The sequence below is a fragment of the Borostomias antarcticus genome (genome assembly GCF_949987555.1).
Source record: "Borostomias antarcticus genome assembly, chromosome: 10".
Lineage (NCBI taxonomy): Eukaryota > Metazoa > Chordata > Actinopteri > Stomiiformes > Stomiidae > Borostomias > Borostomias antarcticus.
Window position 1 is genome coordinate 18,433,766 of NC_140243.1, and position 12,870 is coordinate 18,446,635.

At 43.1% G+C, this 12,870-nt stretch overlaps 1 protein-coding gene across 1 annotated transcript; it reads left to right on the forward strand.

Annotated features, from left to right (window-relative positions):
- Positions 1-8,414: 8,414 nt before the first annotated feature.
- Positions 8,415-9,849, forward strand: LOC311314217 (free fatty acid receptor 2; the record flags this gene model as incomplete). Its single annotated transcript, XM_084444554.1, has 2 exons — positions 8,415-8,472; positions 8,867-9,849. The coding sequence occupies 2 exons, from the start codon at positions 8,415-8,417 to the stop codon at positions 9,847-9,849; spliced, it is 1,041 nt and encodes a 346-aa protein (XP_084300680.1).
- Between the last annotated feature and the right edge of the window lie 3,021 nt (positions 9,850-12,870).

Sequence of the window (12,870 nt, forward strand, 5' to 3'; positions counted from 1 at the left end):
ACAACGAGACCCAGACAAAACATGGTCAAAGACATTATGCAGAATGGCTGCATGTGAGCTACCCAGCTCACGCGCATTGTGAGAGAGAGTGAGAACAACGTCATTCACAACAGTTTTTGGGAACCTTGTCATCTCATTTGCATATCTAGCTGAGGCTGACACGGCGTTCACTGCCGCTGGCACCAGCAAAACACTAAGTCCAGGCAAGGCATGGACATTGTGCAGAGTGGCTTTGTGTGAGCTAGTCAACTCATGCACTTCATGAACGCCGTCATTCACAACAGGCCTACTTTTAAATGAAGGCTGAATGTCAGTGTCAGAGACGCGGAGCCTCGCTCGCTCATTTGCATAGCTAGATGAGGCTACTGACATATCTCGTATCTCACACCATCTGTCCCCAGTGAAACAGGGAAATGTTTTATTTGCCGTAGAAGCAGAAAAACATGCCGCCGCTCAAACTGAGGACTCAACAACCCAGAGATGACACTCTTTGCTCGTGAAACGTGCAGCCGATTGACCTGTCAAACCAACAGGGAAGGGCGCTGTAGCTCGATTCAAGTTAATGACCGCCGCCGGATGGAAGAGCGCCAGACTAGGTCCCGCCGGCAGTCGTACTGAGAGTTGTGACAAGTTCAAACAGGGCAGCAATGAAAAGGCGGACCTGGTTGAACCCGTACCTTTCCCAGCCTCAACGGTGAGACCGGTGGTTGTCACGTCTGCTAATATAGCAGGGGAAGACACAGCAGGTCAAACCGGTGGCATCAGAGTTTTCCAATGGGACTGGAGCACTGAACGGCACCAGTGTGTCATTGTTGCATTGTTTGTGATTTATTCTATTTTATTTATTCTCACTCGGTGACATCGCAAATGAGGGCCTACCCTCAATGTATTTCCGAGCCTAAATAAAGGTTATGAATGAATGAATGAATGAATGAATGAATGAATGAATGAATGAATGAATGTGTGGACACAATTAGTAAATGTTGGGAGTGTTGTCCTAATCTAAATGCTATTACCAGAGTGCACTGTACAGTAGTAAGGTAATGAAGTAGTGGGTAAGTACTTGACAGTCTGGATACAGTACTGTGCTCATGTCAGTCTTTCATTACCTTTCTAATGGTGACCATTGCACTAGCATACCTCACACTGTCATGACAAGGCAAAAGGATAATCGACTGATGTAGGAAGAGGAAAATATGAGAATACCATGACTAGCTTTGGAACGGCAAACATTGGTTCAGGTCATTATGTGCAATAGTTTTTCCTCTAACAAGCTCCCAGACCAAAACACCTACATTCAACAGCCTAGCTATCAGCTGTGAGTTTATAGACTCTCCTTACGTCCCTAGCAACTGCAGATAACCTAATAAAAGCCCTTGGTTACCACCATTCTGCCTGTGTATGACTTGGCCTCATCCCAACACCAGGTTTTAAACAGCTGTGGGCATATAGCTAGACTCTGTCTCCTTCATGAAATGAACCATAAACAGAACATCATATACTGTAGTTCCAACGATAGTGAACACAACTATATAGCAAGGAATCTTCTTGATACTGTATACAAACACCTATCATGACCTATTTCTTTAATGTCTATCTTTCTTCCAACTGGTGTGTAAACAAATATATTTCTCAAATAATGATTGCACATGTCTGTCTGCAAGTGTGCAGTTGGCATTGACAAGAGCAAGAAATATGAGGACAGTGTTGGCGGTCTTGTTCATCTCTGTCCTGAAGTTGTCTGCAACAGTTGCCTCCAGTTTACAGTAAATATTTATTTTCTTAAGGTTTATAATTGCAAAAGTCCTCAGCTGGCATTGTGGGCCAATAGTCCTCATGGTGGGGCTACAGTAACCATCTGAGGTTTAAAACTCATAACAAATCAGCAGTCCTACAGTATGTGCTATCACTTTGCAACCACCACCAACGTGTAGGCTCAAGTGACCAGAAACATACATGCTTCAAGCAAGTCAAAAACTCTAAAAGCTATTAAAACTATCCCCTCCAACATTTTCTGGTCAGTTGACACCACATTTGCCACACTGCATCTTCAGACTGTCCTCCAACTCTCCATTCTGGGCTTTTGAAAAAACTGAGCCCACAGTGAATCAACATGTTTTACTGTAAACAGTACAGTATTGCAGCTACTGCAAATTCACACTCAATCAATCTTCAATGTTCATGAAAAAAAGGGGGGAAATCATGATATGGTAGATATAGTGTGAAATGTTTTAGAATTCTATCTCAAAAATTTAGATTTTGACAGTATGTTGAGGTCTGTCCTCATGGATGTCCTCGGTCCTCATTGCTCTCAAATGAGAAAAATACACTACCCACAATCCTACTGTATAATGCGACAACAACGTTTCATTCCATGGTAACCGAGCTCCACCAATCAGAAACGTCACTGTTGGCAACCCAGCCAAAAATAACTGACCATAGGACTACAACCTGCCAAATAGACCCCAGTATTGTCTCTAATTGAGCACACCTGCACTCAATCTATTCAGAGGAAACAACAGACAAACTCAACATCTAACTCAACAATATCTAATTTAATGGTCGGTCAAAAGTGTACATTTCACCTTGTTGAAGTAGCAGTGGGTGTATGAATCCCATCTCGAAACAAGATTTTGCACTTTCTGCAGATTAGTTTCAGAGCACTCAATGCTACAGGTGGAGTCGGCAAACTCCTTGTCCTTTTCTGAACTAGAAAAGCCCACTCCACTTACTCAACAACTGTGACGACATGCATCAATGAGAGGAGGCCTGCACTCCCAAGTCCCCTTTTCTAGTCTATGAATGTAATAGATACTGTATGTATGTTATCTTAATCTATGAATGTAATAGTTACTGTATGTATGTTATCTTATTCCATGAATGTAATAGTTACTGTATGTATGTTATCTTAATCTTCGATGTAATAGTTACTGTATGTATGCTATCTTAATCTAAGAATGTAATAGGCTAGTTACTGTATGTATGTTATCTTAATCTATGAATGTAATAGTTACTGTATGTATGTTATTTTAATCTATGAATGTAATAGTTACATATGTTGTCTTCATCTATAGTCAGAATCAGAATGTTTTTTTATATGCAAGACTTCCATCCACTGAGTCAAATTCCTTGTAGCCTACTGTATGTAACCGGTGGATGGTGCACAGAGGAACTGCATATAACAAAGAAGCACAATAAAACAAGAAGTAAGATAGTAGAACTGTGACTCACTCCTTACACTTATACTGAAAAGGATGATGATGTTATCCTCATCTATGAATGTAATATGTACAACATATTAGCTAAACTGGCTTCCTGTAGAGGCCAGAGTGACTCAGCTCAGACTCAATGTTGTGCACAACATAATCAACCATAGGTCCCCCTGCTACCTTCAGAACTACTTCACCCCGGTCAGCGACTCCCATACCCACAGAACCAGAGCTAGCACAGCTAACCTTAAGCCTCCTTCCCTCCGTTCCAAACTAGGCCGGTGCACCCTCGCTTACTCTGGAGACCAGGACTGGAATAAACTGCCCATCCCCGTCAAGCAGAGCTCAAGCCGCCACAGCTTCAAGAAAACAGTCAGGAAGTGGCTCATGGACAGGGTAGAGGAATAGCCCCTATACTAGGAATTTAATCAGTTTTTTTGTAATTATAGGATGTACCATTTTAGCTATAGGGTAGCTTTTCTAATGTTTTAAATGTATGTTTTTATGTCATGTCATGTTTGTTTTTGCTGTGGCCTAACAGCCCCTGGGACCATGATGGAAATAAGGGTTTTCTCTTTCTCATGTTATCCTTTGGATTCTTGTTTGTGTTTTAAATCCATCAATAAATCAAATCAAATGTGTACTTCTACATAGTTTTAGGATTATTTTTATTTTAAGCATTTCTATGCTGTAAGTACTGTAAGCCGAATATGTACAGGTACAGCATATTGTATTATATTACAAGATCTAGCTATTCTGCAATGATGAAAAGGTATTTTGTAATACAATCATACTGATGCAGTGCAACACTTCTTGGAATATGTGGTCTGACTCTACAAAATGTTGTCACAAAACGGAATGCAGTAACTTCCTGAAGACAGTCTGTGTCATCGTCTACATCATCTACAGTAAGTTTGAGTATTTTTAGTAAGCAAGTATTTTTCGGGGGAAATGTTATTAAGCAATAAGCTTCCCTAGGTGAATAAAACAACGTCTGATGGAAAGCTGATTTTAAGTTTAGTTTTTAACAGTCAAGAAAACAGGAAGTTGGCCAAAAATCAGGAGGGAACGGGGCCAGAAACTCTACAGTTGACACCGTTTGAAAACAGAGAGAAAAGAAATTCACCATCACCACTCTTGTCGAGAATTAGATGGCATACATTCAAGCCGGAAGGTTGGCACACCCCTTTCACCTTCTACACGTTTTATTACGTTAAAGACATTCTACAACATATTGAGTTCATTTTCTACACAAAATTATATTCTACACAAAATAGCCCATAATGACAAAGTGAAAACAGGTTTTTAGACATTTGTGCTAATTCATAAAAAATATGTACACAAGTGTGCACACCCTTTGATATGACACCCCAAAGTGAGCTGAAGTGCATTTTGTTTCCACTGATACAGGTTCAAGGCATCTAGGGAAAGAAACTATGAGCTTGGCACACTTGTTTCTGGAGATGTTTGCCCATTCCTCTTGGCAAATCCTTGCAAACTCTGTCAGGTTAGATGGGGAGCATTGGTACTCAGCCATTTTCAGCTCTTTCCACAGATGTTCGATTGGATTCAGGTCTGTGCTCTGGCTGGACCACTCAAGGACATTCACAGACTTTCTCCAAAGCCACTCCTTTGTTCTCTTGGCTGTGTGCTTCGGGTTGTTAAAGTTAAAGTCCCAATGATTGACACACACCTGAGAGTGTGAAATTGGTTGTCCGCATTTGACCCATCCCCTGGGGAAGCGGTGAGCAGCAGCGGTTGTCATGTTGGAAGGTAAACCTTCGCCCCAGTCTGCGGTCTAGGGCGCTCTGGAGCAGATTTTCTTCAAGGATCTGGATGTACTTAGCTGCATTCATCTTTCCCTCTATCAGGACGAGTCCCCCTGTTCTCACTGCTGAAAAACATCCCCACATCATGATGCTGCCACCGCCATGCTTCACTGTAGGGATGGTATCAGCCCGGTGATAAGCGGTGGCTGGTTTCCTCCAGACGTGACACTTATATTCAGGCCAAAAACTTCAATTTTATCAGATCAGAGAATCTTGATTCTCATGGTTTGAGAGTCCTCTAGGTGCCTTTTGACAAACTTCAAGCAGGCTGTCATGTGCCTTTTACTAAGGAGTGACTTCCATCTGGCTACTCTACCATAAAGGCCTGATTGGTGGAGTGCTGCCTGGATGGTTGATTTTTTGAAAGGTTCTCTACAAGGATACTGTCAGAGTAACCCTTGACGCTCCTGCTCACCCCCCTGGCCAAGGCCCGTCTTCCCCCCGATTGCCCAGTTTAAAAAGGGTCTTGGTGGTTCCAAACTTCTTCCATTTATGAATGATAGTAGCCACTGTGTTCTTTGGGACCTGTAAAGCTGCAGAAATGTTTCCGTACCCTTCTCCAGATCTGTGCCCTGACACAATCCTGTTTCTGAGGTCTGCAGATAATTCCTTTGACCCCATGGCTTGGAGTTTGCTCTGACATGCACTGTCAACTGTGAGACCTTATATAGGCAGTTGTTGGCAATCCCCAATCATGTCCAATCAATTGAATGTACCACAGGTGCACAAGTTGTAGAAACATCTCGAGCAGTACCAGTGGAAACAAAATGCACCTCAGCTCACTTTTGGGTGTCATATCAAAGGGTGTGCACACTTGTGTACATGTGATTTTTTACATTTAGATTCTTTAATAAATTAGCACAAATGTCTAAAAAACCTGTTTTCACTTTGTCAGTATTGGCTGATTTGTGTAGAATTTTATTGAAGTTAATCTACTGTAGAAGAAGTCTGTAACGTAATAAAACATGGAGAAGGTGAAAGGGGTGTGCAGACTTTCCGGCTTGACTGTACATTTAATGGGATTCTTGGTCAAGAGAACCACTGCATTCCAATTTTAATGTTGTGTGCATTTGACAGTACGTAAATGCACACAATTGACAGCTAATACTCCAGGGGATTTCCACTGTGGTCGGCCATAGAGTATAGAATAAACTCACACATCACTAAGCTAATGAAACAGAAAGGTAAGCACTCACTATCAGTCTATTCAAAACACTATAGTAAACGATGGTTCTAATGATGGAGGACAACAATGACAGGGGTGTGTTTGGATTGCCATATAGGCGCTGGCTCTCTAACCTGAAGGCAGAGAAGGGAGGGTTTGTTTTATGAGACGATGAATCGATGTTCTCCCCCATCGGCTGCCCCCCCTTCACCCTCTCCCTTCATCATTATCTAGGGACCCACACAGCTGAAAAGCACCGCGGCTCAGATAACAGTCAATACCTAATAACTAATGGACCAGCCGGCTTCAGTCCGCCCTCGACATGGTGCCCTGTGTCCTGCAATAGGGCGGGAAAGCGTTACTACGGAAACCGTGTTTGGAGAGTGTTGGAGAGATAGATTACAGCAGCAAATTGCGGTGGTATCTAGCTAATAATCATTTTCCATAATCTAAACTGACTGTTTAGACAACCCTGTAGACAGTGGGGCTTGTTCGTCAAAAGCTCCCACGAACACGGGAGCAGAGCAGAATAGAGAAGCAAGAAATCTACAGTGCTGAGTAATGGTTACACATGGATATTCCCAGAAATACATTGTGAAATGAGGTAAGATTATGTTTCTCATTTCTTCTTTGTAAACAAACAAAGATAGTAGAGCTAGAACAACACTGTTGTAAACATGTACTGTATTTCTTATTAGTTGATTAAGATGGTGTTACCTATTGTTTGTCAACTTTTTTCAAGGCAGCATAATGTAAATTTTTAAATGACCGTACAGTACCTTTCTGTTTTGAAATGTTACACTAGAGTCAACAATTCTTTCTTAGTGCACTAAGAAAGAATATCACGTTTAGTTGGCAACTCATATACAAACTCATATTCAAAGTTTAGATTCACATAGCTTATTAAATAATAATAAAAAGTAAAAAAACAAACACGGGTTGCATGAATATTAACAATTCTTGACTCATCACATTCAACTTTCCGAGATTTAGCAACTGGCTAATAATACACAATATGTGGGTTGACTGTGTTTCCTCACCTTCCTCTCTCTGTATATTACAGTGGAGAGGAAATAAAGAAATCATCCCCACAAGTGTCTGGTGTCCTTCTGTCTGCGTGATTCCTACATGATCACAGAGTAAGTGCCACTGTACCGTTAATTCAAAACTTTGACTACATGTACTTATTTATTTCAAATTATTAGTACGCAACCTGTTTTTAAGTCCACTATTTAATACGTTTGGTATTCGAAAAAAAAAAGCCAGCAGCAACTTGTGAACCAGGCATCAACAGTGTGTAAACATTTAGCGTTTCTAGGTTTACAAGCTGTCTTGTGTTTGTTAAACATGTTAATGTTTATGATAAGACAATAAGAGTTTATGATAATACAATGTTGTACTGTAGCTATGACAGAGGAAGCAATAATGTGACACTTTTACAGTTTGTATAAAACCACGTGCCAAACATCCTGTGTCTGTCTGTGCAGTGTATGGAGGCTTTAGCAGTATAAATTATGACTGTAAATGACATGATACGAAGGTTGTGGCTATCCTCACATCGCCATGGGTGCTGGGCTAATACTCATAAACAGTGGAGAGACGTAGGGCCCGCACACCAGAACTCCGTTTTGAGACTTTTTATTATGAAAACGTTTCGACCATCAGCGTGGTCTTCATCAAGTTCCTTTCCTTTCATAATAAAAAGTCTAAAAACGGAGTTCTGGTGTGCGGGCCCTACGTCTCTCCACTGTTTATGACATGATGAAATTATATATTAATGTAGTTGTAGTTAGTTAACTTGGTTAGGTATCTATCGAGATATGTATACCACGCAATGTCTTAAAAGTGTTTAACAAAACACATCTATTTTAAACGCAAACCTAGCTGTGTGGAACCTTTAAAAACCAAGTGAGAAGTGACAAATCGAAGTGCTCAGTGTGTGATAATCTCTTTCTGTTCTTTCTTGTCAGTATAGCTTGAAGCCCTTGGAGAAAAGATGAGTGTTGATTCGTCACTGGGGACAGGAAAACCACACTGTCTAACCAGGTTAGTTCCAGGGCTTTGACCCAGTAAGAAGCCTTCGCCACAGACTGTCTGACAGACCAGGCTCCTTGTGCTGGAACGCTTTCATCACCCTCAAACTCCGTGAGATGATGTGACTCGTCTTGCTCCGTCGTGCTATTGAAGCGACTGCCCAGTAAAGAGGCCACCATGCAGGAATGCCACACAGCCCTGTGCCTTTCTGTCTACATCATCACCTTCGTGACAGGTATGAATGAAAGATCTTACTTGGTTTAGTTTAGATTTCAAGAACACGCTGAGTGGTCGGTCAAGCTGGTTTCAAACAAAGACAATAGTTTTATTCTATGTTACGATTTGCAAACCGGACTCTGAACAGGAAGTGTATCCTAGCAAGAGTATTGGGACTCAGTCGTATAGAGGGAGGTGACGTGCACTCATAGACAAAGGGTACAGGGGAGTGATGTCACAGACCAAATGTTCTATCTAAACAGAGGGATTCTCTGGGAATGGATGAAAAGGCAGTTTTACAGAGGTTAAAACAATAAACTGAGAGAAACTCAGAAAACATCAATCAAGTAGGAAAACAGAAAGAAACAAATTGGGCGTAACACATTGGTGATACTTGAATTTCATTCACACAGGCTTCCCCGCCAACCTCCTGGCCTTCTACACATTCAGCAGGAAGGTGAGGCAGAAAGCCACGCCCATCGACATCCTGCTCCTCAACCTGACCATCTCCGACCTCCTCTTCCTCGTCTTCTTGCCCTTCAAGATGCAAGAGGTGTCGAACCACATGATCTGGAGCCTGCCTTACTTCCTGTGTCCACTGTCGGGCTTCATCTTCTACCTGACCATCTACAACAGCACCTTCTTTCTGACGGCGGTCAGCGTGGAACGCTACCTGGGCGTGGCCTTCCCCATCCAGCACTCGCTGAAGCGGCGCCCTCGTTACGCAGTGGCGGCCAGCATCTTCTTCTGGGTCTTCTGCTGCATCCAGTTGAGCATTGTGTTTATCATGCCCTACTATAATCCTCAGAGCACCATGCGTCCCTACTCCAGCGTCAACGTCAACGTCTCCACCACCCCCCTCGTCGAAAACCCGCGAATGAACATGCCCAGGAACGTGTGCTACGAGGAGTTTACGAAGGCGCAGCTGCACATCCTCCTGCCGGTCCGTCTGGAGCTGTGTCTGGTGCTCTTCTGCATCCCCCTGCTGATCTGCAGCTTCTGCTACATCAACTTCATCCGCATCCTCTCCGGGCTGCCGCACATCGGCCGCCGCCGGCGCCTGAGGGCCATCGGCCTGGCTCTGGGGACACTGGTGGTGTTCGCCCTCTGCTTTGGACCCTACAACGTCTCCCACATCGTGGGGTTCATCACCAAAACCAGCCCCGACTGGAGAGACATGGCCTTGTTGCTCAGCACCTTCAACGCCTGCCTGGACCCCTTCATCTTTTACTTCTCCTCCGCTGCGGTGAGGGGGAATATGGGGAGCGTGGTGAAGGGGGTGAGCAACAAGCTGACCAGCTGTGTGTCCTGTCACATGTTCTGGTCTCCCGGTGAGGGCTCAAACTACACTTTGAAAGATCAAGTACGTAAACGAGAGCGGGTTAACACTATCTGAACACACCGACCGGAGCCCTAGCGCCCCGGCTGAAATTACACATTGTCTACGTGTGTCCGGAGGGGCAGGAAATTATCGTTGAGGGTGTTTAACGCGCGAGGGAGGCTTGCCGCTAACATTATCAGTCTCTATTTGTGTACACGGATTAGAGACAGGATATGGGAGTTCTTCGGATCCTCCTCTGAAGGCTGCAGGAAAAACAAGGGCTCATAAATGAAGAGTTGCCAGCTTCCTGGCATCAAGTAATGTCGTCATAGCCAGTTAGGTATTATGTGTACATAAAAGAATGTGGATATGTATTGGTTTGAATGACAAGATGGACAAACAAATAACAGATACGCAGGAACACGTCTGTGTATTTAATAATAATAATAATAATTATTAATTATCTTTATATTTCAACATCATACAGTTACCAGACCGATTAATGTTAGATTTAATATCTAAGAGACACCTTCAAACACCATCGCTTAGCAATGGCAGATAAGTCCTCCAAACACAGCATCACAAAATTATCACAAATTGGTGAAGGGTAATTATATCGACCTGTGTGTGCCATTGACTTGTATTTGAGCACAGTGGTGTGTACTTTTGTGTTACAGTAGTGGGGTGAGTGTACTGTATGTCAGTTTCAGTGTGTGTGTGTGTGTGTGTGTGTGTACGTGTGTATGTTAAGATCCATCGTGTTTTAGAAACATACAGGTTGATATGTTTACTGTCAACTTAAGATCTACACGCTACCTACCTACTCTACTGTCAGCTTAAGACCTACAATATTAATTATGTGAATTAACAAAGTCAAAGTAAAGAGGTTGAAATCACAATAATGTGGCTGGTGTGTGTGTGTTTCTAGATGGATGACTCCTAACATGTTTACCGTGTAAAAGAAATGAATTACTGAATACTGTACATTCACTGCCCCCTAGACACATGGACCTTGTGGACCTGACAAATATTTAGACAAGGATATTGTCTTAGATTACAATGGATATTGTGGACAGGAGAGTATACCAAGCAAACTCCCATAATGCACCTGTAACCCGAGCAGGCAAAACACACACCTCACCACAAACATCAAGAGACATTCAAGACGATCGCGCAAATGGAAGCGTGTCGGCTCAAATCCTTGTCTCTAAGGATTTCGCTTCAACATAGTTGGGGGTTCATCACCACATTTATTCGACAGCTGGATCCGGCACGAAACATTCATTTTAACATACGCAGAACCGACTGAATGACTGATGTTCTGGTGAACAGAACACTTTCCGGGCCTTCCTGTCAACATTCAGCAAAGACAAAAATGTTCACAAAGTGCTGTATTGATGTAACTGTGTGTCATTATTGAAGTGATTCTCCAGTATATGGGAACTGTGTGGAGTATACAGTACATAAAGAAAAGCAGAGAATAATGAAATAAAAACAGCCATGTGAATGTAGCATTGATTACTGGATGATGATTGCGATTATGGATTAAGTATATTGTACATTTGTAAATGTTTTTTTTTATATATACAGCTACATTTTGGCACAATAAAGCTTTATTGAACAGAACGGAGCTTGACTCGCTGCCAGACTGTGAGGCATCATGTGATTATAAAATGCAGTGACATTTAGCATGTAGTACAGTTTTATACTACACTACACGCTACAGTGAATATGCGCTGGACATGGTCCTGTTTGTCAAGGGCTGGTGTGTTCGGTTGAGGCGAGCCGGTGTTCCCCCTTTACTCCAGTCTCACACCTTACTTCCTAGAAAGGCATTGGTCAAACGTAGATTGTGTCAGTGTTTACTTTTCTCACAGGGACATTTTACACGTACGTAATTTATCAGAAACTTTTATCCAAAGCATCTTAAAAAGTAAATTTGTCTAGAATAAGTGGGCTGGTAGTTCTCAAGGATATCAAGTATCAAGGATAAGCAGAAGAAAATAATGCAGAATGCTTTGTGTGTGTGTGTGTGTGTGTGTGTGTGTGTGTGTGTGTGTGTGTGTGTGTGTGTGTGTGCGTGTGTGTGAGAGAGAGAGACTGGTAGTCCATTGTACTGTACTTACACTGCCAATGATACAGGTCTCTTTTTCTTGCACATCTTTTCAAGTGCTGTGGACAACAAAAATAATATAAAATAAGAACTAACGGCCATTAGCCTTCCTTTCCAAACTACTACATTTCCCATGATGCCATGGCAGTGACATATGTGCTTACCAGACAGTGATGCCACCATTGTCACCCCAGAGAGGACACACAGCTTCAGGACATTCAGCCATCCAATCACCTCATTGGGATCTGCATCTGTTGACACACCCAACCAATCACTTCTGTCTCAAACACGGACATGACAGACTGAGCTGAGTAATCGATCAATGTGAATTGCAACGTTTTTGGATGCCGCTTAGTGAATGACATGCTCGTACAACAGGTGTCTAGAGGAATCAGATGTATTTTAAACATAATACAGAAGAAACATTCAAGTACTGACTGTTGGCTGCAGAAAGATTCATATTTAACCCCTATAATGTCACGTCCAATGTGCTAGTGTCACAGTAATTGCTCACCCCAGGTAAAGGATGTAGACAGTGGTGTCTTCAGAGCAGGATGGTCCTTCACACTACAGGTAAAGGTGACCCCAGCATTAAGAGAACTCCTGAGGGGGAGGGGCCACACGCTGATGAAGCCGACTTCCTGCCCGGAGCTATCTGTGACCTGGAAGCACTTATTCAAGAGCAGCGGTCCGGCTGTGACATTGAAGAAAGAGTTGTCTGCCATCCAGTCCAGAGCTGAGGTAGCTTGACTCGGCCTCGATGATTGGTTGAGAGCAAGGCCTTGGGGTTGGAGGGTGCAGTTGCGGTCTATGGAGGTGGGGCTGTCATCTGTGGTGCTCTGGCGGGTCCACGCCAGGGTGAGGTGGTGAGGGTGGAACCCCGTGGTCACACAGAGCAGGGCCCACTGGCCGGTCAGAGGATCCGGGGGCACCTGGAGGAAGAGCTGGGGGGCCGAGGGGGGCGCTAGCAGGGCACAGAGAGG